This window comes from Bos indicus x Bos taurus, chromosome 15 (genome assembly GCF_003369695.1).
Source record: "Bos indicus x Bos taurus breed Angus x Brahman F1 hybrid chromosome 15, Bos_hybrid_MaternalHap_v2.0, whole genome shotgun sequence".
NCBI classification, from domain to species: Eukaryota; Metazoa; Chordata; class Mammalia; order Artiodactyla; family Bovidae; genus Bos; species Bos indicus x Bos taurus.
This window is the reverse complement of record NC_040090.1, coordinates 6,681,742-6,706,484: the sequence shown is the minus strand read 5'-3', so window position 1 is coordinate 6,706,484 and position 24,743 is coordinate 6,681,742. Positions and strand designations below refer to the sequence as shown.

At 49.4% G+C, this 24,743-nt stretch overlaps 1 protein-coding gene across 3 annotated transcripts; it reads right to left on the bottom strand.

The window, feature by feature from the left end:
* Positions 1-985: 985 nt before the first annotated feature.
* On the bottom strand, positions 986-13,437 carry RAPSN (receptor associated protein of the synapse). Of its 3 annotated transcripts, none has more exons than XM_027562390.1 (8): positions 13,084-13,437; positions 12,182-12,520; positions 4,605-4,763; positions 3,983-4,081; positions 3,783-3,905; positions 3,170-3,223; positions 1,685-1,884; positions 986-1,309 (listed from the first exon to the last, which is right to left on the bottom strand). In XM_027562390.1, the coding sequence occupies exons 1-8, from the start codon at positions 13,273-13,275 to the stop codon at positions 1,237-1,239; spliced, it is 1,239 nt and encodes a 412-aa protein (XP_027418191.1). In that variant the 5' UTR covers positions 13,276-13,437; the 3' UTR covers positions 986-1,236. The 3 variants fall into 3 exon arrangements, with proteins under 3 accessions (XP_027418191.1, XP_027418189.1, XP_027418190.1); XM_027562388.1 differs by having other exon boundaries at positions 3,125-3,223; positions 13,084-13,422; XM_027562389.1 differs by having other exon boundaries at positions 986-1,299; positions 3,125-3,223; positions 13,084-13,422.
* Between the last annotated feature and the right edge of the window lie 11,306 nt (positions 13,438-24,743).

Here is a 24,743-nt window from a genome sequence, read left to right as displayed (position 1 = left end):
CCTTGAAAATCCCACGGACGGAGGAGCTTGGTGCAGGCTACTATCCATGGGGTCACAAAGAGTCGGGCACGACTGAGCGACTTCACTTCCTTTAGGGTTCGATTAGATCATGAGAGTGGGACCCTCATGATGGGATTAAAGAGAGGGAGATCTTGCTCTCTCCTCTCTACATATAAGCACAGAGAAAACGCCATGCAAGGACACTGAGAAAGGGCTGTCTGCAAGCCAGGAAGAGGGGCCTCACCAGGGACCAACCCTGCGGGCACCTTGATTTTGCACTTCCAATCTCCAAAACTGCGAGGAAATACATTTTGATTATTTTACCCACCTGGTGTGTGGTATTGTGTTATGGCAGCCTGAGCTGACTAGAACAGTCTTTTTTTTTTAGAGAGGGGACGTATGTATACCTATGGCTGATTCATGTTGATGTATGGCAGAAACCAACACAATATTGTAAAGCAATTATCCTTCAATTAAAAATAAATAACATTTATTCTGTTTGTTTATTGGCTGCCCCGGGTCTTCATTGCTGTATGAGGGCTTTCTCTAGTTGCAGAGACTGGGGCTCCTCTCCTGTACTCTCTTGTAGAGCGCAGGCTCAGCAGTTTTGATGAAGCGACCTAGTCGCCCTGTGGCATGTGGCATGTGGAATCTCCCTGGACCAGGAAGCGAACCCGTGTCCCCTGCATTGGCAGGCAGATTCTTATCCACTGGACCACCAGGGGAGTCCTCTGACAGACTTTCTATGTGGCTGGTGTGCTGTGTGTGCTCTGTACTGCATCCTCCTGCCCACCCCTGCGTGTCAGCACTTAAAGGTGCTGCTCTCCAGCAGGATCTTGCCTCCAGCTCCCACTGCAGCCCGAGGAGCCGGGAGGGTGGTGGAGGCGCTCGTCCACGTGTGCAGAGAGACAGGGGTGTCTGAGGAAGCCGGCTGCTCTCCCCCACCCTTGGGCAGACCGTGGGCAGGGAAAGTCCGAATCACCAGGACGAGGTACAAACGGTTTTATTTTTCTAGAAAGAGCAAAGTCCAGAGAGGCAGGGGGGAGGGCAGCTGGGCCTGGCGGAGCCGCGGTGGGCAGGCCCTGGGCCCTGACTGAGGCCGCAGGAGGCCCCCCCCGCGCCGGCCCCTGCCCCAGGAGTAAACAGGCGTGGCGGGGGGCTCAGCTGGTCGGGGCCCTCCAGCGTGATGGCAGAGAAGGAGCAGGGGAGGTGAGGTGAAGTCCACGACCTGCTGGGTCACACGAAGCCAGGCTTCATGGACGAGCGGCGGCAGTTGGGGCAGCTTCGTGTCCCGTTGTTCTGCAGGCACCTTGCGGGGGGGTTGGTGCAAAGGGCACTGTCGGCTTGGCCGGCCTGGCTGCCCACCCTGGACCAGCTCCCTCTTCCCCTCCCCGCGGCAGGCAGCCCTGCAGGCCCTGTGCCTGGGGAGGCCTGCAGGCCAGAGCCTGGGCCAGGGGTCAGGCGTGGGTGGCGGAGGCACCTGTGGCCCTGGTCACCGCTCCCCCATAACCTTCGAGAGTTCTCTCTCTGTGGTCTCTTTGGGGAGAAAAACACGGCCGCCGGGAGGGTTTGATGAGTGATTAGACAGAAAACTCTTAGAACAGGCACCCAGGAGGCCCCAAAAGCACCGCCTAAGTGTGATTAGCCCCAGGGAGCCCCCAGGGCCCAACGGCAGGGCGCTCACCTGAGGTGGAAGATGTGGGAGCAGGGCAGGGCCTGCAGACGGCTGTTCTTCTCGCCGATGGACTCGCCGCACAGGCCGCAGTAGAGCTCGGCCTCCTCCACGCACTCGTGGAAGCGCACGACGTGGGCGCGCAGCTCCCGCTGCAGCCCTTTGCTGCGGTAGATGCCCTCGCTCAGGCAGTGCAGCTTCAGCTGGCCCAGCTGCAGCGGGGGCGGACGAGACCAGGTCAGTGCCGGTGAGCAGCGGCCCCCAGACGCCATCTGTCCTCCCGGGGCCACAGGCTGCTCAGTACACGGGGGCCCTGTCCTGCCGCGCTCCTGCCTTGCTGAGGGCCCTAGGAAAAACATCTGGCCCTCTCCGGGCCTTAGCTTCCCTTCATGCAGAATGAGGGGGTTGGCGAAATCAGTGATCCTTACTCCTAGAAGCGACTGGGGACCTCATGTTTTTGAAGGATTTTTATTGACCGGATCTGCTGCCTCGATGCCCTACTCGTTAATTTGCTTTCCTGTTTCTGTTCATTGCATACCCACAGCAGCTCATCGACATTTCTGATGATATTTGGGTAAGCCAGAGCAGCTGTTGTCCAGCCAAGGCAGGTGTATTTGGCATTTTGACAGGACTGTGCCCTGATCTCTGAGAAAGGCGCATCTTCTAGAAGACTCTGAGGCTATTTTCAAAAGGTTTGGATAGGATGATGAAATTTGAAGAGGCTGCATAGACTGTGGGAAGAACACAGGCTGTGGAGTTAACACAGGTCAGTTACCAGGTGTGGGACCTTGAACACCTCTCTGAGCCTCACTTTCCTCATCTGTAAAAGGCGGCTCGCTGTACCCACCTTGCCGGAAGCCAGTGAGTCCTGGAACCCACAGCTAGAAGAGCCCTGGGGTGCCCACCTCCCTCTCAGTGGCAGAGTCTTAATGACCATCAAGAAACCTCTGACGGGGGGCTTCCCTGATGGCGCAGTGGTGAAGAATTGGCTTGCCTATGCAGGGGGCGCAGGTTCGATCCCTGATCCAGGAACATCCCACGTGCCACGGAGCAACTAAGCCTGTGCGCCACTCGTACTGAGCACGTGCTCCAGAGCCCGGGAGGCCACAGCTTCTGAAGCCCAGGTGCCCTGGGGCCTGTGCTCCACAAGGGAAGCCACCTGGGCAGGGAGAGGCCTGTGCACCGCAACCAGAGAAAGCCCAAGCAGCAGTGGAGACCCAGCGCAGCCAGAAAGAAAGAAACTTTCCAAAAAGAGAGAAAGAAACCACTGAGGAATTCTGATGTCCCCTGAGCTACAGAACTCTCACCCTGCCCGCACCCCCCAAGTGCTCTCTGAGTGGAGGAGAAACAGCCAGGGTCAGGGAGTGACTAGGGGCATCTCCTGGAGATCAGGAAGGACTCAGGGCATGAGCAGGCTGGTGGGGGGGTCTCCCCATCCACCCTAGATCCCACCTTGGGCTCTTGACTCCAGACCCAGCAGACGGAATCAGGTCTGACCTTGTTCCCCACCTCCTCGGCCAGGTCCTGGGCTCTCTCAATGGCATCCAGGGCCTGGAAGGGGAGATAGGGCAGGGCTGCAGGCAGGGCTGTCGGACAGAGACCTTGCCTTGTAGGGAAGGAAGGGCAGGGAGGGACGGGGCTGGGGAGAGAAAGAGACTGGGGTACACTGGCCTGAGCTGCCTCAGTTTACTTGGATACAGAATGGGAAGAACACTCCTATCTCACAGGGGGTTATGAAATCGGGCTCTGTCGCTCAGTCGTGTCCGACCCTTTGCAACCCATTGTTGCCCGCCAGATTCCTCTGCCTGTGAAATTTTCCAGGCAAGAATACTGCCCTGGGTTTCCTACTCCATGTGAAATCATAGGAGGTAGTTCAAGCGTCTGAGTTCCAATGCCAGGTCTGGCCCTTTACGAGCTGGGTGATTGGCAAGTCACGCCCTGCTCTGAGCCTGGAAAGTGACCTGGGATGCCCTGGCCTCACAGATGTGGGGTGAGGCTGATACTGGACAAAGGGTCTGAAAGAGCCCAGTCGGGAAGCAGACCCACACACCCTTGGCTGACCTGTGGGAGCGCTGGGGAGAGCTGGCCGCAGGACAGGGATCCCCCTCACCTTGTCCAGCGCCTTCCTGGCCACCCAGCACTTGGCCACGCCCAGCAACACCTGCACCTGCCCCAGGCGGTTCCCGATCTCGGTCATGATGCTCATGGCGGAGTCGTACCTGGGGAAGGCTGTCTGCGCAGCCGGGTTGGGAGTTGGGATCAGGCCCGGCCTGGCCCGCACCGCCGCCCCCTGCGTCCCGGTGACCTCACCTGCAGGTCCCCACGGCTCCGGTGGATGTCAGCAAAGCAGAGCAGGCAGAGAGCCTGCAGCGGACGGTCCCCGTGCTGCAGCGCGATCTTCATAGACTCCTGTGACGGAGCCGGACCCTCAGGCCTGCGCGTCTGCCCCCCACCCTAGAGGCATCCTCACCCCGTGGGCCCCTCAGACACCCTCGGAGCCCGGTACCCCTTTCCTGGTGCTGAGTCCCCGTGTACCGAACCCCTGAGGATTGACAGCCCTGGAGACTGAGGCTCTGAGAGCGGAAGTGGCTTGACCGAGGTCACCAGGTTATTAAGTGGCAAAGCTGGGATTCCTACCTAGGTCGGTGGAACTCCAGACTGGCTCGCTTCCAACTTACAAATGTCCCACAGAGTGGGTATTGGGCCGGGGGACAAAGGAAAGCCCCCTCCGTTGAGAACAGACTATAAGGGAATGAGATTTGGGGCAGATGGGGTAAGGGGAGCAAGCACATCCTCCAGGGGCTCAGCCATAGAGAGGGGGGCAGGAGCCAGACTTGGGGGGCCTCAGCGGACTGGGTAGGCAGGAGGAAGCACCGGGCCCGGGCCCCGCCCACACCGCCGTGCTCCGCCCACCCGCCGGCGCTGCGCCCACCTCACAGCACTCCATGGCGCTGCCCAGGTGGCCCAGCAGGCGGTACGCTACAGCCATGTGATACTGGCTCATCGCCCGGTACTTGAGGCTCCAGCCTTTGCCATAGTCGTTGACGAGCTCTGCAGCCTTGCAGGGGAAGAACAGGGCCTTCTCGTAGTCCTGCAGGGGACAAAGGGAGGGGCCGGGATGGGAGTGCGCATGCTGAGTGGCGGGAGCTGCCCCTAAGTGGAGCGCTCCACTGTATGCTCGTTCATTCATTCATTCACTTATTCTGGTGTCCAGGAAAACCGTGATTCACGCAGAGGGAACAGCCCTGCAAAGGGGTGGGCTCATGAACGTAAGGGTTTTCATCTGGTTTGCCGACGTTTGCCAAGAGCCTAGCACAGTTCCTGGCTCAGAAAGTATTTGCTGAATGAATGAATGAGAATCAGAAGCAAGAAAGGCAACTGGCTTCTCTCAGCCAGTCCCGGTTGGGCCCCTGGCCTTCAGAGATGCACAGAAGGGTGGTGGTGGGGCTGTCAGAGCCCACCCTGACCCCCTGCTGGAGTTTGCCTCCTGGCGGCCTGTCATCACTGAAGGCTGGATGACGGATTGCCAGCAGAGTCAGCTCCGAGAACATAGGACAGACTGACTGAGGCAAAGAAATCATCCTCTCCCCCTTCCCTTCTCCTCAGACTTCTAAATGTCTTCTCAACCTGCCAGTTATGAGCACATGACCTCACCATACACTCCGTTAGGAAACAGAAGGAAATCGGAGACGCGCTCCCTCACTCGCCTTCTCGGTCAAACCCAGCGGCCCTGACTCCACACTGCCTCACTCCTGCTCCTCCCTGCTCCGTCAAATTAAATAAACCCCCTCCAGGCGGGCTCTGGAACCCCTCCCCAGTCTCTCTACTGAGTCATCCCATCACCATAAAAACACCATCTGGCATTTCTTACCTCACGTGAAAAGCAAAAATTAAAATCAAACAACCACCTTTGACTTCACGTCCCATTCAACTACAACCCCGATTCTCTCTTCTTTTTTGTAGAAAACCTACTTGAATTTTTATTTGATATCGAACAAGCTAATATGACCCAAAGAAAACTCTCGGTAACCCCAATATAAACCTGTTTCTAATAAACTTGGTATGTACTATGTACTTTTTAATTCGAAGCCATGTAAATGTTTTACAGACTTAAAAATAGGAAATTTAATTTAAAAAAACCTAAGATTGGAAAATGGAAACAAGGGACTTCCCTGCTGGTCCAGTGGTTAACTCAGCTCCCAATGCAGGGGGCCCAGGTTCGATCCCTGGTCAGGGAACTAGATCCCACGTGCTGCAACTAAGACCTGGTGCAGCCAAATAAATGAATAAATATTTTTTAAAATGGAAACAAATAACCTTAAGTGTATATTATTATAAAATTACAATTAATTTTAAGTATAATTAATATATAATTAATCATATAATAATTATAATATATTATTATATATTTAATTATATAATATATAATTATATATAATAGATAATATATAATTTTAATTATAATATATAATTATATTATATTATAGTATTATATAATTATAATAATATAATACATTAATGTATTATATATAATTATATATTATATATTAACATATTTTATATAATGTATGTTTATTATATCAAATATATTATATTTATATAATGTATATTTACATAATTATATATATGTTAATATATAATATAATATATATTATATTTTATAGCATATATTATATCATATTATAATTATATTATATTGTATTGTATATATAATAATTATAATGTATATAATATAATTTAATATAATTATAACTATAGATATATTATAAATACAATGTAATATAGTTATATTATGTTATAATATAAATATAATTTAATTATAATATGATTGTAATTATAATATAACCATAATATATAATTAAATATGCCATGATTATAATATAAATATAATATTATATAACTATAATATAAATATAATATATTACTCTTATAATAATATAGTATGGATGTGAGAGTAGGACTGTGAAGAAAGCTGAGCGCCGAAGAATTGATGTTTTTCAACTGTGGTGTTGGAGAACTCTTGAGAGTCCCTTGGACTGCAAGGAGATCCAACCAGTCCATTCTAAAGGAAATCAGTCCTACGTGTTCATTGGAAGGACTGATGCTAAAGCTGAAACTCCAATACTTTGGCCACCTCATGCGAAGAGTTGACTCATTGGAAAAAACTCTGATGCTGGGAGGGATTGGGGGGCAGGAGGGGAAGGGGATGACAGAGGATGAGATGGCTGGATGGCATCACCGACTCGATGGACATGAGTTTGAGTGAACTCCAGGAGTTGGTGATGGACAGGGAGGCCTGGCATGCTGCAATTCATCGGGTAGCAAAGAGTCAGACATGACTGAGCAACTAAACTGAACTGAATAATATAATTATCATAATATATAATATAATTATAATTATAATATAAATATAAGAATACAATATATGATTATATAAATATAATTATAAATAGAATATACAATATAATTATAATATAATATAAACATTATATATAATATTGTAATATAATTATAAATATAATATATAATTAAATATAAAATTATATGAATATAATTTTATACATTATAATTATAATATATAACATAATTATATATAATTTATAATATAATTATAATATAATATATAATTATAATTGTCATATATAATATAATCATATCATATATCATATATTATATTATAATAATTATATATTACATATTATATTATAATAATATATTATAAGAATTATAATATAATTATATTAAGTATTATATATTATATTATATATATGCTGCTGCTGCTGGTAAGTCGCTTCAGTTGTGTCCAACTCTGTGCGACCCCATAGATGGCAGCCCACCAGGCTCCCCTTGTCCCTGGGATTCTCCAGGCAAGAACACTGGAGTGGGTTGCCATTTCCTTCTCCAATGTGTAAAAGTGAAAAGTGAAAGGGAAGTCGCTCAGTCGTGTCTGACTCTTAGCGAGCCCATGGACTGCAGCCTACCAGGCTCTTCCGTCCATGGGATTTTCCAGGCAAGAGTACTCGAGTGGGGTGCCGTTGCCTTCTCCGTATTATATATATATTATGTATTAATTGTATCATATATTATATATATCTGTATAATTATTTAGATTTATATATATATTTATATTATATATTATATATATTCTACACATTATTATATAATTATATTACAATATAATAATTATTAGATAATTATTACATATGATTTAAATATAATTTAAAATTATAATATAATTATAATTAATTAAAATATAATTAAGGTATATTATAATATATTATGATGGTTTCATAATTGCCATAATATATTATATAACCTCTTATTAATAGAACCATACAGAACAAGTGTTACTTCAAATGACCTTAACATACACTTGAACAGTTCAACCATAGTGGGATATATTATAAAGACAAAAGAACAGCAGAGAAGTCTTAAACTTCATTTGTCTTTTTTTTTTTCAGCAATAGTGGTATATTGTGTTTTGAAATTATTTTGTGTACTTTGTAAGATAAAGTAAATATTTAATTATGTTTTTAGAAACCAAGATTTTCAGCCTAAGAGAAAAAAAGAATCAAGTATGAAATAAAGAAAATCCTGAAACATTAAGCTTGAGTTGAAGATGTCAGTATGAAGTCCAGTTGTCCTCGAAACCGAGGAGATTTAGTAGCAATAACAAGCCAGTGGCAATGAGCATCCTGAGAGCCCACATCCGGGCTTTACCAGTCTGGAGCAGGAAATATAGTGGGCCCTCAGTACCCAAGGGTTCCACATCCAATCAAAGCTTGAAAATATTAGGGGAAAAAAATCCAGAAAGTTCCAAAAAAGCAAAGCTTGAAGTTGCCAGGCACCTGACTATGAACCTAGCACTTACAGTGTATTAGGTTTTAAAAATAATCTGGGCTTCCTCGGTGTCTCAGTCTAAAAGAATCCGCCTACCAATGATGCAGTTTCAGTCCCTGGGTGGCAAAGATCCCCTGGAGAAGGAAATGGCAATCCACTCCAGTCTTCTTGCCTGGAGAATCCCATGGACAGAGGAGCCTGGCAGGCTACAGTCCGTGGGCCTGTCGACTTAGCGACTAAAACAACAACAAGAGATGATTTAAAGAATATAGGAGGGGGGACTTCCCTGGTGGGCCAGTGGGTAAGATTCTAGACTCCCAACGCAGGGTGTCCGGGTCTGATCCCTAGGCAGGGAACTAGATCCCATGTGCCACAGCTAAGACCCACTGCAGCCATATATGTAGGTTCTATGAAAATACTACACCATATTATATAGAGGCTTGAGCATTCCTGGATTTTGGTGTCCTTGGGGATCCTGAAACAAATCCCCTGAGAATACCAAGGGCCGATTCTACACAATACCATGGGACAGGCTATTGTGCCAGAAAACAAGAATGCTTTCTTTCAAAAAACTAAAGGAAGTCTCGTCAAAAGGACATAGGGGTCATGCTGAAGAGAATTCCCCTGACTAAAATTAAGATAACGTGAGTATCAAAAGCAACAATGATTGCAAATGACTGAAGACTACTGAATATTTTTTTAACTCCAAGATTTCATGATGAAATACCAAAAAGAGGAAGCAAAACAAGTGTGATCGTTGGAGTCAACTATCACATCAGCTCGTTATCCTGAAACATGGCAATTAAAGGAGAGGGACAAAGGATTTATCTACCTTTCCTTTAGGAACTGCTTTTCAGAGCAATCAGCTAGCTTTAATTAATTTATAGGAAAATCCCAGCTAACAATTGCAGAAGGCATCATAGAACGTGGAAGTCACCGTTTCGTGAGAGTTGACAGAACTGATTCAGGCAACAGACGCCAAAAAATGCTCAAACCATTATGGAGAACACTGCTGCTGAGCTGAATATTCACCAAGTGTCACCCCACAAAGTAAGCTGCTGGTCCTGCAAGGAAGAAGGCAAAGCTGAAAGCAATGGGATCGGGCGGTTACTTGCTCGGACGTCAATATGGTGTCTCATGAAGCACGCAGACCTGCTTGTGCAGGTTCTCACCAGAAATGAACGACCTACGGGACTTCCCTGGTGATCCGGCGGTTAAGACTTCCCCTTCCGACGCAGGGGGTGCAGCTTCAACCCTTGGTCGGGCAGCTAAGATCCCATGTGCTTTGTGGCCGAAAAACCAAAACATAAACAATATTGTAACGAATTCAATAAAGGCTCCACATTAAAAAAAAAAATTTAAAAATGCGTGACCTAGATCTTACCAAGTCATTTTTAAAATTCTCGTTCATAGAGAGTAATGGAGACAAAGAAACAGCTTATGTGACTCCTTGAGGAAGCAATGAGACAATGAGATGGAATATAAATTAATTTGGCTTCTTCAGTAAATCATGGAGAATAAAGAGTAGTGTATTAACTTTCTATTGAAAGTGACATAATAATCACTGCAGTGTGTGGTTCTTGCTTGTGTTCCAGTTCAAACAAGCTGAGCGTTAAGGCGTATTTTCAGGATAAACAGAGAAATTTAAGAGATCATTGTTCACCATGGTGTGTGTGAGAATAGTATTGTGATTATATAATAAAGTGTCCTTATATCAGAAAATAGTCTCCTTATTCTCAGAAATGCTTACTGAACTACTTTGTGGTAAAATTTCGTGACGTCTATAATTTTTTTAAAAAACTATTTATCTGGCTGCTCCAGGTCTTTACTTGCGGCATACGGGATCCAGTTCCCTGACCAGGGATTGAACCCCAGCTCCCTGCACTGGGAGCGTAGAGTCTTAGCCACTGAACCACCAAGGAAGTCCCATAATGTATGGGATATAATGTGATATAATTTTATATCATAAGACTTCAGTGAAAAATATGTTAAGTCAAACATGGCAAAATGTTAATAATTGTTAAATATAAGTAGCCAGTATATGGTGATTCATTATATCATCCTCTATGCATTCCTGTATGGTTAATTTTATTCATAATAAAAAAAGGTTTTAAAACACCCCTATCTCTCTCCAATCCTATTTGATCTCACAGAATGGCTTTCCCAGATGTCTTATTGCTGCAAACAAAATCCTCAAATGAAGGATGATCCATCAATCCATGGATGACTCTCATTTCCTCACACCCAACTGCTTTCCCAGGTGGGGCTAGTGGTAAAGAACCCACCTACCCATGCAGAAAACTTAAGAGATGTGGGTTCGAACCCTGGGTTGGGAAGATCCCCTGGAGAAGAGAATGGCAACCCACTCCTGTATTCTTGCCTGGAGAATTCCATGGACAGAGGAACCTGGTGGGCTACAGTCCATGGGGTCTCAAAGAGTCAGACATGACTGAGCGACCCACACTTTCACACTTTGACTTTCGCAAGGTTTATTAGGCATTATTATGTGCCAGGGGCTGACATGCCCCGAGGGCCGAGCACAGCCTGGATGTCTGCAGGACGGAGAGCAAAGGCTCAGGGCCAGAAGCCTGAGGTCATTGGCTCCATCAGTTTCTTCTCCCTTCTATCTCCCTTTCCCCTAACCCCCCGGATCCCACCACCTCCTACCTCTCACATACCTGCAACAGCCACACTGGCCTCCACCCTTCCTGGAATACTCAAGGTAAGCTCCCCCAAAAGCAGAGCTGTGCTTCCACCATTCCCTTTTTCATTCTTTCGCCAGATTTCTGCATGGCTCACCCTCTCTTCTCCAAGTCATCAGACATCACCCCTACCACCCTGTTTGAACTTGCAACACCCCCTCCTCAGCCCTTCCAACCCCCTTTCCCTGCTCCCCTTTTTCCTAAGCACTTTCCACCATGCTGTATACTTGGCTTTGCTGATTACATTTATTCACCTTCCTCCCCCAGCTAGAAAGCAAGCTTCGTGAGCCCAGGCACTTGGCTGTTATTTTCACTGCTGTATCCTGACCAACAGTGCCTGGCATACAATAGATGCTCAGTACATGTTTGATGAATGAATCCTTATGACCGTGTTATAAGGCGGGTTCCATTCGCCCTCATTTCATAGGCTTGGAGAGAAGTGACTTGCCTAAGATCCCACAGCAAACACAGCAAAGTACAGGTTTAAGGCCTGTCCTCACATAGGAGCTTCCCACTCCCCCAGGAAGTCAGGCAGACTGAAGCTTGAATTTTGACTCTGCCATGCCTGGCCACATCTCTGCACGCTAGGCCACCTCACTTGCGTCTGACTCTGCGACCCAGTGGACTGTGGCTCATCAGCCTCCTCTGTCCATGGGATTCTCCAGGCAAGAAGACTGGAGTGGGTTGCCATTCCCTCCTCCAGGGGAATCTTCCTGACCCAGGGATCGAACCTGCATCTCTTATGTCTCCTGCATTGACAGGTGGGTCTTTACCACTAGTGCCATCTGGGAAGCCCGGCCATGTCTGTTCCTCCCGGCCAAGTCTTTCTCTTCTCAGACTCCCATCTGCCTCGTCCCTACTGATATGGGAGGACTGAACCCAGTGATGCAACAGGGAGCACGGCTCCTCGGAGGCTCTCCGGGAGCTGGGACCTCCGCCACCCTCCCCCAGGGGCCCCGGGGCGCACCTTGACCTGAGCATAGAAGCTGCCCAGGCTGCAGCAGACGCGGCACTCGAGCATGGCGTCGTCGTTGTTGTGGGCATAGCGCAGGGCCTTCTCGAAGCTCTCCAGGGCCTTCTGGAAGAGACTGAGGCCCAGGAAGGCGTTGCCCATGCTCAGGCTGACCTGGCCTCCAAGCTGGGCGGCTGCCCTGGTGCCGGGCAGCCCAAGGCAGGTCTTGCAGTAGGAGATGGTCTTGTGGAACTCACACAGCTTCTCGTTGCTGCGCGCCAGGTTCAGGTAGCTCTCCAGGAGGAAGTTGGCGTCCTCCAGCTCCCGGGCGGTGTCGATCTGGACCACAGCGAACTGCCCAGCGTGGGGGTGGGCCGGGGCGCTCAGTCTCCGCCCTTCCAAGCCCCCCACCCCCCAGCCCAGAGCCTCAGACCCAGAGCGCCCACCCCTAGCCTCAGATATGCGCTGGGCTCCCCAGCCAGACTGGAAGCTGCAACCCGGGAGCCTTCACCTCCCAAATCCAGACCCCCCGCTTTCAACTTCATCCCGAAACTGGTCTGCAGTCTCCACCACCTGCCCAGGCCCCCAGCCTCGAACCTGGAGCCAGTGCCCCCCTCCCCAGGCTTAGACTCAGAACCCCACAGGAGAGGACTGGAACCTCGACTCTGAGACCTGGCCTTGAGTGCCTCACACTGCGAGGCTGAGAACCTCAGACACCAAAGTTCAAGGCCACGGGCCCAAATCCAAAGCCAAGACAGAGCATCCAAGAGCCAGGGCCTGAGATGCGGAGGATTCAGAGCCTCAGGCCCTGACCGCCAGCCTGGGGGATACGGGCGAGTCTGAGGAGGCGGAAGGGGGCCGGGAAGCCTGGGAGAACCCCGCTGGGCCCCACCTGCCCAGCCTGGCCGCGCTCCCACCTTGAGCATCTCCTTGTAGCGGCCCATCTCTGAGTGGGCCGTGACGAGGCAGCCGAGCACACGGAAGCGCCCCACGAGGTCTGAGCTCTTCTCCAGGACCTTCATCCACAACTGCAGCGCCTTCTCCGTCTGGTTAGACTGGTACAGCTGGAGCCCCTTCTCGATCTGCTGCTTTGTCTGGTCCTGCCCCATCCTCCCAGAGACTCCCGGTGGCCCCGCGCCTCTAGGCTCTCATGGGACCACCCCCCCACCCCTGGTGCCCGCTGCCCACCCAGCCCAGAGCAGGCGCAGGGCCCGAACAGAGAGCGGGCACCACCCCGGGAACAAAGCCGGTCCGGGTCCTGTGCGCAGCTGTCCCTGCCAGTTGAGGCCACGTGGCCGCCAAGGAATGTCAGCAACAAGGTCACGCGGGCCCCCGCCGCCCCCGCCCCCAAGCTGGGAGGAAGGTGCCCGCCCCCTCCTGCCCCGGGCACCCCCTCGGGCATCTCTTTAGCACCTCTGACCCTGGCGCCCCGAGCCCCCCTGGCAGGGCAGGCTCTCCCTGCAGCCTGAGAGTTGGAGTAAGCAGGGATAAAGCTGGGCACATGGGCGGCAGGAAGGCTGGAGTGGATGCCCAGCTCTGAGCCCTCCTCTGCCGCCACATCACCATCCCCAGAGCCACCCTCCCCGGCTCTGCTTCTGTGAGTGACTGGCCACTGAAGCCACATACCTGCGCACAGGCCCACCCCATCCCAATGAGTCCTAACCTACAGCTCAGCCCAGCCAACAAGTTGCTCACCTCTCTGGGCCTCAGTTCCCTCATCTGTAAAATGGAACTGTCATAAGCTAATAAACCCTCACCTATGATGGGTAACAGCGGGACCCTGGACCAGGCTGCCAACTTTCGAATGCTGCCTTTGCCGTTTATTAGTTCTACGGGCAGCATGCCTTTGGGCAGGAGAGCAATGGTTTCCACTTCACTGGACTGTTGGAACCATACGCTTTAGGAGCTGGCTGGGACTTGGAACAGTGCCTGACACACGGGAAACACCACGTGACCATAAGCAAGAGGTTATCTCAAGCAGCATTCGTCTGCTCCATGGCAAATTGTCCACAAGGAATAGAAATTGGTTTTTGAAGGTTTAAAAAAATATCCAGTTCCAGGGACGCACAGTTCTGAGCTTTAGTCCACTGTGGCTCTCTTTGCCTGGCAAAGCAATAAAGCTATTCTTTTCTACTTCACCTCAAAAAAACAAAAACAAACAAAAGATATACAATTCCAATCCCAGTTTGAAAGAGTCCCTTATAATGAGCTTGAATGCCAGACACCATGGAGAAGGGCAAGGTCTTACCGAGGGAGAGGGCAGACCCGTGAAGGCTCCTGGGGTTGCGAGAGGGCTCTGCCAAAATTACCAGCTCGTCTCACTGCATCTTTCTCTTCCCGATCTGCAAACCAGGCTCCTTCCCGCCCCAGGGCAAAGTTGTCCTTTCAGAGTGGACAGTGGCTTTTAGCATATGAGCATCCCTCATTTTATTGCAGTTCCCAGATGCTTGTCTTTGACAAACGGGAGGTTTGCGGCAACTCAGCATTGAGCAAGTCTATTGGCACCATTTTTCCAAGAGCATAAGCTCACTTCGTGTCTCTATGCTGCATTTGGCAGTTCGTCTAGTCAAGGCTATGGTTTTTCCTGTGGTCATGTATGCATGTGAGAGTTGGACTGTGAAGAAAGCTGAGCGCCAAAGAATTGATGCTTTTGAACTGTGGTGTTGGAGAAGACTCTTGAGAGTCCCTTGGACTGCAAGGAGATCCAACCAGTCCATTCTGAAGGAGATCAGCCCTGGGATTTCTTTGGAAGGAATGATGCTAAAGCTGGCCACCTCATGCGAAGAGTTGACTCATTGGAAAAGACTCTGATGCTGGGAGGGATTGGGGGCAGGAGGAGAAGGGGACGACAGAGGATGAGATGGCTGGATGGCATCACTGACTCGATGGACGTGAGTCTGAGTGAACTCCGGGAGTTGGTGACGCACAGGGAGGCCTGGTGTGCTGCAATTCATGGGGTCGCAAAGAGTCGGACACGACTGAGCGACTGATCTGATCTGATAGTATTTGGAGCTCTTTCATTATGTTTCTTATGGTGACGTGTAATCAGTTTTCTTGGCTTAACATCTTTTTGTTTCATTTTGTTTTGTTAACCTTTTGGCCATATCGCGTGTGGGACACGTGGGATCTTAGTTCACCGACCGGAGACTGAAGCTGAGCCCACTGCGTTAGGAGCATGGAGTCTTAACCACTGGACCACCAGGGATGTCCTGTAATCAGCGATCTTTGATGTTGATGGTTAGCATTTTCAGCAATAAAGTATTTTTCAGTTTAGGACTGAATATTGTTTTTGTAGGCATAATGCTATTGCACACTTAATAGACTACAATATAGCATGGACATAACTTTTGTATGCAATGGGAAACCAAAGTACTCGTGTGACGTTTTATGGTGATGTTCGTTTTATTGTGGTGGTCTGGAACCAGACCCGCAGTATCTCTGAGGCACGCCTCTATGCACAAAGTCGAGCATTGATCTACCACTAACACCATAAGATTTTCATCACCCTGGAAAGAAGCCCTGTGCTCATTAGCAGTCACCCCTGCTCATATCGATATTGACTGCAGACCTCAGAATGTGACCTATTTGGAGACACCATCTCTTTTTGGCCATACTGCCTGGCTTGTGGGAGTTTCGTTCCCTGACTAGGGACTGATCCTGGGCCCTCAGGAGTGAGAGCTCAGAGTCCTAATCACGGGGCTGCCAGGAATTCACCTTTAAAGAGGTAAAACGAGGTCACTAGAGAGGGCCCTGATCCCATAAGACTAGCGTTGTAAGAAGAGATTAGGACATAGACACACAGAGGGGGAGAAAGAGGGCCATTGACAAGCCAAGGAGAGGGGCCTCAGAGTGAAACTAACTCTTTTGACACCTGCTCTCTGACTTCCGGCCTCCAGATGTGAGACAATACATTTCTGTTGTTTAAGCACCCCCCATCTGTGCCCAGCGTTAACGGCAGCCTGAGCAAACGGACACACCCTGCAAACACAACCTACTCTCTGTGGACCCGTCTGCTCTGGACATCTCATGTAAATGGACTCGCACAACATGCGGCCCCTCGTGACTGGCTTCTTTCAGCACAATGTTTTCAATATTGTAGCGTGAATCGTACTTCATTCCTTTTTTTGGCTGAATGGTACTCTAGGGCTTCCCTCGTGGCTCAGCTGGTCAAGAACCCGCCTGCAATGCGGGAGACCTGGGTTCGATCCCTGGGTTGGGAAGATCCCCTGGAGAAGGGAAAGGCTACCCACTCCAGTATTCTGGCCTGGAGAATCCCATGGACTGTACAGTCCCTGGGGTCGCAAAGAGTGGGACACGGCTGAGCGCCTTTCTCTTTCAGTATTCATTGTGCATTTATGCCATTTTGCTTATCCATTCCTTAGTTAATGGCCTTTGGGTCGTTTCCCTTTCCGATTATGAATAATGATGCTTTAAACATCCATGTACAAGTTTTCGTATCTCTTGAGTATATACCTAGGAGTGGAATCGCTGGGCCATAGGTAGCTCTGTGTTCACCTTGTGAGGAATCCGACTGCCTCAGGGCCTTTGCCCCTCACGGTCCCTTTTCTCCTCCCTACTTTGAAGTTCTGCCCAGTTAAGGCCCATTTGGGATGGACCAGCTTACGATACTCATGGAGAATTAAATTCCATTCTGATACAAGATGTATCTCTATAATTTTATATTCATTGATGAGGGTATTGGCTTAGTATCTGTTTGCCCCTCTCAAATGTGTGGGCAGGAACTTTATCTCATTTTTCACTGACCTGTCTCCAGAGCAAAACCTGGCATACAGTGGCCACTCAATAAATATGTTAAATGAATGAATGGGAGGAATGAAAGCTTAATTTTGAAATTTAAAGTAGCTGCTCCAGGCTTACAGCTAACCTGCCATGCCTCCTTAATCCTGGGGAAGCTGAGCAGAGGCAGAGATCACTGCCTCCTGTTTGCTGCAAGCAGAACAGGTCCAGAGTGGGACAGTCTGGGCATCGGGGGGGTGGGCGGCATGCCCCAGGGTCATACGTCGAGGGGACAGAGGAATAGGCCCTTGGGACTAGATAAAGACATTGGGCTGTTCCAGGGGAAGTGCTTTTTTTTTAATTTAAATTCAATTTTCCAATTTATTTAATTGGTCAGTCATGTCAGAATCCTTGTGACCCGGACTTTAGCCTGCCAGGCTGCTCTTTCCATGGGATTCTCCAAGCAAGAATACTGGAGTGGGGTAGCCATTGCCTTCTTGCGGGGATCTTCCCAACCCAGGGACCAAAGCTGGGTCTCCCACATAACAGGCAGATTCTTTACCGTCTGAGCCACCAAGGAAGTGCATTTAATGAATTAGTTGTTTATTTTGGGCCGTGCTGGGTCTTGGTTGCCGCGCTTGGGCTTTCTCTAGTGGCGCGGCGGGGGCTGCTCTTCACTGCGGTGGGCGGGCTTCTCCGTGCCGTGGCTTCTCTTGTTGAACAGCGCGGGCTCTAGGTGCACGGGCTTAGTTGCTCTGATGTCCCCTGCCCTGGTGGGAGGTTTCTTAGTCGCTGGACCACTGGAAGTCCTGGGGGACGTGCTCTCGAACCTGGTGCACAGGAAGCTGGGCAAAGGGGGAGAGCTGGGAGCCACTGGCACAGTACTGTCTTGGGACAGGTGGGTCCTGGGGACCCACAGCGGGGAAGGAAGCTGGACCCACAGGGAAAGTGCTGAAGAGCCAGCAGGTTCTCTGCCATTTGTGGTTGAGATACAGTCCAGCTCCGAGTCTGCCTTGAGTCTTTGGCAGGAAGTAGATGGGCACTCTGCCTCAGCATCCCAGAGGAATCTGGAACCATAGACTTCCAGGTACCTGGGAACTCAAATGATCTCAAAACCTGACCGAGTTTTCTCTGCCCCCGAGTGAGCCATTTGCTGACTTCTGAACATAGTTAGGTCAGGGTCATGCTCCTTTCGGAGAAAGCATGTATGAGGCACGCCTGTATGCACAAAGTTGAGCATTGATCTAGCACTAACACCAGAAGATTTTCATCACCCTGGAAAGAAGCCCTGTGCTCATTAGCAGTCACCCCTGCTCATATGCGATACTGACTGCAGACCTCAGAATGTGACCTATTTGGAGACACCATCTCTTTTTGGCCATACTGCCTGGCTTGTGGGAGTTTCGTTCCCTGACCAGGGACTAAGCCCACTCCAGTACTCTTGTCTGGAAAATCCCATGGACAGAGGAGCCTGGTAGGCTGCAGTCCGTGGGGTCGCTAAGAGTCGGACACGACTGAGCAACTTCACTTTCACTTTTCACTTTCATGCGTCGGAGAAGGAAATGGCAACCCACTCCAGTGTGCTTGCCTGGAGAATCCCAGGGACGGGGGAGCCTGGTGGGCTGCCGTCTATGGGGTCACAGAGTCGTACACGACTGAAGCGACTTAGCAGCAGCAGCATGCTCCTTTAGGGTAAGGGGGTGGTTTTTGTACTAGCATCCGCTCGGCCCCTGGCAAAGTGAGAGGAGACCAAAAGGAGGCTTACATTGCCCGAGCTGAGCACTTCTTCCAGCTTACAGATAACTGGGTGGCACCCAAGGGTGAAGTGACCTGCCCAAGGCCACACCTTGACCTCAAGACAGAGCAGGCAGTGGATCCCAAGCAGTGTGGCTCCAGGAGAGAGGGAGAAAAGTGAAGGCGATGTAGATAGCCATATTCAGGAAGCTTAGTGATTTTCGCAACACACCAAGCCCACTGGGAACCCTGTCCAGGCTCTGACCTGGTTGGGCAGGAGAAATGCACACAAAGAAGGCCAAGGAGGGACTTCCTGGTGGTCCAGGGTCTAAGACTCTGAGCTCGCAATGCAGGGGGACCGAGTTCAATCCCTGGTTGGGAATTAGATCCTACAGGTCGTAACTGAAGATCCCTCATGCCACAATGAATATCAAAGATCCTGCATTCAGCAACTAAGACCCAGAAGCCAAATAAATAAAAAGTAAGTATTTTTAAAAATTGCTCTTTAAAAAAAAAGGCTAAGGAGAGGGTGAACGGAATCAAGCCTTACTCACAAAGCCCAGCAACAAAGGCTGACCCAGGAGAGCAAGTCACAGAATGAGTCTTTTCCTGGGTCACTTACCCTCACAGGGTGATGGGACAGCAAGGGCCTGGGGGTTTGTTGTTCCAAGTGCCTGCTGTGTTGGGTACCAGCTACATGGCCTACATTTTAGTGCCCTGGTTGATAATCGAAAGTAGAAAATGAAATTTGGGCCTGAAGTGGGGCTCACAATCTGGCCTGCTGAAGATTCCCATATAAGGTGGCTACATTTGCTATCTGGGAGAGTTCATGTAAGAATCAGCACTTCCTGCTTCTCCTGAAGACAGGAAGCTCAAGTGATCCCTGGGCTTGTGAGTCCACAGTCAACGGGTCAAAGGGTCACTGTCTGGGCTCAAGGGGTCGGTGTCTGAAGGCAAGAAACCAACAATATCCCCCTTCACCCGCTGCCCCCACCTCCTGCCGTTCCTGCCTCGACACTGAAGCCAAGCGTCACTTACGATCTTCGATCGGCCTCCTCTTGCAAGCTTGAACCACCGGCTTGGCCCCTGCAGGCCCCTGACTTTAGAGCCCCTGCACAAGCGTAACTGGAGGTGACATCCCAGGCCCCTTCTGCCATGATTACTCGTATCCTTGAGATGTCTGTCCCTCTCAACAAACTTCGTTTTCCTATTTGTGAATGGGGATTTACCTTTCTGGGAAGGTTTCTGTGAAAACCAAACAAGATGATAAAGGAAGAATTTGGCTTTGAAAACAAGACGTGGCACAAACAGCCCTCTAAAGGACCCCCTGAACTTCGCTTGAATTGGCTCTTCAGTTAACAATAGTGAACAATTTAGAGATAACCTGCATTCAATAGGAAAGTCATTGAGAAACCATGAAATGCTATGAAGCCTCTAAAAGTGAAAATCGTAGATGCCAGATGGAAGGGTGCCCGTGAAACAGTAACTGAAAAAAAATGCAGACAGCAGAACATTCTGTACATTAAGGCATGAGCTCATTTTTATTAACAAAAATTACATATGCACACATCTTTGTATAGAGAGAAATTCTGGAAGCGTACTTCCCCCATCTGTTTGACAGTCATCAATGAGCTATGGGACAGCGATGTGCGCATGCTCAGTCGCGTCCGACTCTTTGCAACCCCATGGACTGTAGCCCTTCAGGCTCCTCTGTCCATGGGATTCTCCAGACGAGAATACTGGAGTGGGTTGCCATTTCCTTCTCCAGGGCATCTCCCCCACCCAGGGATCGAACTCACGTGTCTGAAGTCTCCTGCATTGGCAGACAGGTTCTTTACCACTGGCGCCACCTGGGACTTGGGTCTCATTTGGTGGAAGAGGCTCCTAAACACACATAAGCTTTTCCCACCACACACTAAACCTTCTTCTATATACAATTTGCATTTAAAACAATAACCAAAAACCCTCAACCATTATAACCTTTAAAAAGGCCACTGTGTCATGTTCGCCCCAGGCTCAGGGCACTCTTTCCACTGCAGGGATGACTAGGTTGGTGACACTCTCCAGGCTGGTGGGCCACACACAGGTTCCCCTCTGCCAAGGGCCTTCCTTGGCTGCCAAAGGGGCTCTCCAGCAGCAGAGGGGCCCAGGGAACAGGCGGCACACCAATCTCCTCAAGGAGCAGGAAGCTGTATTAGCAGCACTCCTGCCAAGGGTCTCTAAGGGACCTAGTTGTCATTCATTTCACGGCCACTGGGGGCCTGCAGAGAACTCGGGTACTGGCTGGAAGCTAGTGGCTTATAAGCGGGTGTGAAATGTTCCTCCCTTTTTTCTGGAGTGGATGGATTTCTAAATAAAAATCTAACGTAACACAATCTTGGGGAAAAAGCACATCCGGAAGCTCTTGACAGAAGCAACTGTCACCTTTGCATATTTGTTTGTTCATGTTGGATATTTACTTGTTCATTAAATGTCTCCTGGACGCTTATTATCTACCAGACCCTAGGGCCCCAGTGAGACTTCCCATGTGGCTCAGTGGTAAAGAGTCTGCCTGCAATGCAGGAGGCCCGGGTTTGGTCCCTGGGTCAAGAAGGTGCCCTGGAGAAGGAAATGGCAACCCACTCCAGTATTCTTGCCTTGGAAACCCCACGGACAGAGGAGCCCGGCGGGCTACAGTCCAAGGGGTTCCAAGTCGGACCCGACTGAGCGACCAACGGTGGAACAGGGCTCCAGTGAAGAACGCCACTTCACACTGTCCCTGCCTTCATGAAGCTCCATTCTAAAGGTGGGATTTATTTATTTTTAAAAAGATACGTCTTTACCTGGCTGTGCCACGCCTTAGTCGCAGCGTGTGGACTCTTCTGTTGTGGAGTGAGAACTCCTGGTTGCGGCATGGGGGATCTAGAACCCTGACCAGGAAGCAAACCTGGGCCCCCTGCATTGGGAGCAGGGAGTCTTCACCAGGGAAGTCCAGAAAGGAAGTCTTCATTCTTAATTAATAGCTCTATTGGCTAACAGGTAATCATAGTGGACGATGCAGGCAGGGCAGGTCTAAAAGACTCCGGGTCAGGCAGGTCACTCAGCAGGTAGCAGGAGGAGCTGGGAGAAGTGGAAGGGACTGGGCACTGCAGAAACAGCAGGAGACGAGCTCAGAAGGGCAGGAGCAGGCGGTCCCAGGCTAGTGTGGAAAGGAAAAGATGCCTCAGAAATTAGGCTAAGTGAAGGCCAAACACGAAAGGGATGTGCCGCATGACTGCATTTATGACAAATCCAGGAGATCCAATCAGTCCATCCAAAAGGAAATCAGTCCTGAATATTCATTGGAAGGAGTGATGCTGAAGCTCAAACTCCCAATACTTTGGCCAGCTGATGAGAACTGACTCATTGGAAAAGAGCCTGATGCTGGGAAAGATTGAAGGCAGGAAGAGAAGGGGACAACAGAGGATGAGATGGTTGGATGGCATCACCGACTCAATGGACATGAGCTGGAGTGGACTCCAGGAGTTAGTGATGGACAGGGAGGCCTGGCGTGCTGCAGTCCACGGGGTCGCAGAGTCAGACACGACTGAGCGACTGAACAGAACAGAACAGAACTGAACTGAGGGGCTGGAAATGGGAATGGGGGGCGGGGGGGGGGGGGGGCGGAAGGCGAGTGATGGCTAAGGAGTACAGGCTTTCTTTCTATGGTGATGAAAATGTTCTAAAATTAGGTTATGGTGATGGCGCAGAATGCTCAAAATCAGACCTGGCTGCTTTAGTGGGCAGACTCTACAGCGTGTGAATTCCATCTCAGTAAGGCAGTTCAAACACACTCAAAACCACAGGCGGCTTCAGGTCACTGGAGCCTTCATGGGGGCGTGGGGATGGAAGTGGGGGCTGAGGTCCTATGGATTTGGCTGGAGTGTCAGGCGAGGGCTTCCTGGCCAAAACGTATTCATTTTCCCATCCCCAGATCTGACTGTGATTTAGAAGAACAAGAGCCCTTTCTATAGCTGGAGCCTGTGCCAGTAAAGAGAAAGTCAACGTATGCAAAAGAAATCGAACGCCAGATGGTGGTGGTGGTGGGCTGGAAAGGGCTCCTGAGGAAGAGCTTGAAAAACGCAGAAGGTGCAAGAGAAAGCCGCGTTACGGTCCCTCATGGAAGGGCAATGTCATCACACATTAGTTTGACATTCCCAGAGGTGAAGGGACAAACCTGCGTTTTCATTTCCTTCCTGATGGCTCATCTTCATCCGGGACTGAGATGCTCAGGTGAGCACAGTATGTGATGTTCCTGGGAGATTTAGGGAGGTCGTGTGCTGACCGAGAAAGCCAGTAAGCTGGGAACTAGGAGTGTGGCAAAAATTAGGTGCCTGAGGAATCTATTAAAAAAAATAATAAAAATAACTGAATGGGAGTTTTAAAAAAAATATTAACAGTTTAAGTAAGATACAGATATATGATTATAGAGATGCACAAGCCTAAAATTTTTTGAGGTTAAAAACAGTACACCTTTGACATAATCCCTTTCTGGTAAATTTTAAAAAGAAACAACAGCCTTTATGTATGATGTTAAACTGGAAGATGTTCCAGTTGTACATTTTATTTTTATGTCAAGTTGTCTCAGGAATACAGGAATCCAAACGCAAAGACTTAAAAAGAGATCTACCACCTCATTCTTTACCGTGAGTCACAGAGCATCTGGGTCAGGCGGGAGACAGCTTCAGGTTCAACCAAGTGCCTTCTAATTTCAGAGGCAACAGGCCCCAGAGAGTCCATGGGCAAGCCTGACTCTTCACCCTGGTCCAAATTCCGGAAGTGTGAAACACAGATCCTTTGAGAAGGTGCCGTGTGGCCGTTTTCTGTGTCCGATGATCATGTAGCCTCAGGTGTTTTTTATTTTGGCTGAGCAGCATGTGGGGTGTTAGTTCCCTGACCAGGGATCGAACCTGTGCCGCCCGTCTTAACCACGGGACTGCCAGGTAAATCCCCTGGTGTGTTATTTTAAAACATACAACTAGGGCATCGAACTTGTGACTTCACAAATACCAATGGCCCAAAGGAGGTGAAGTTACAAAAGGTGCGTTTCGAGCCGACTTAAAACATTAAGTGGCGATGGTCGCACCACACTGTGAATGTCCTCAATGTCACTGAACTGTTTACCCAAAAATGGTTAGAATAGAATTATTTAACTTTTACCACAATGCAAAAAAAAAAATTTAAACATGAGGTCAAGATGAGGTTAAGTAACAGTCCATCCTAAAGGAGATCCGTCCTGGGTGTTCACTGAAGGACTGATGTTGAAGCTGAAACTCCCAATCCTTCGGCCATCTGATGCGAAGAGCTGACTCATTGGAAAAGACCCTGATGCTGGGAAAGATTGAGGGCAGGAGGAGGAGGGGACGACAGAGGATGAGATGGTTGGATGGCATCACTGACTCAATGGACATGGTTTTGGGTGGACTCCGGCAGTTGGTGATAGACAGGGAGGCCTGGCGTGCTGCGGTTCATGGGGTGGCAAAGAGTCGGATGCAACTGAACTGAACTGATCTAAAGAAAGAACTGTGTGGTAGCAATGACATTTAGGAAGCACCCCAGTATTCACGGGAAGTGGCGCCTTGCAGGAGCATGCTGGCCAACAATTTGGAGACCGAGTTACTAGTGAATCCCTTAAAGTGACTGAGAGTCACTTTGAGGACAAAGCTGAGATAAATGCACCACTGAGGGAGTCAGAGGGATATAGGGGCCGTCCCCTTGAGCCTAGAGGTCAGCAGGCCGATCACACGTGAGGAGTCTGCACAGGTAAGCACAACACACTCAGTCGCTTTTACGGCGTTACTTCTCCTCAGGGGTGAGGGCCTGCAAGTCAGGCAGACCTGGTTTGACTCCGGTGCACACCACTTCCCAGAAACAACTCGGCGTCTCCTTTTTTTTAGTATGATCCCAGTTCTATTTCTAAAATGTGCATATGGACAAAAAGACTCAATGAAATACGGCAGTACTTTGGACACGGGGGAACGGGGTCGTTGGGAAAGGCGGTCTTGCTGTGCGGCCGCCGTCACTTCCACCTTCAGTCTCCGAGACCTTCGCAGAGACTCAACAGCGCTGCTACGTCGGGAGAGAGCGT

Excerpts from the sequence above, each read along its gene's own strand:
- RAPSN (XM_027562388.1), bottom strand. The coding sequence starts at position 13,275 with ATGGGGCAGGACCAGACAAAGCAGCAGATCGAGAAGGGGCTCCAGCTG. Across the intron at positions 12,521-13,083 it reads GCTACAAGGAGATGCTCAAG|TTCGCTGTGGTCCAGATCGA; the intron begins GTGGGAGCGCGG and ends CACGCTGGGCAG. Across the intron at positions 4,082-4,604 it reads GCGCCATGGAGTGCTGTGAG|GAGTCTATGAAGATCGCGCT; the intron begins GTGGGCGCAGCG and ends GCTCCGTCACAG.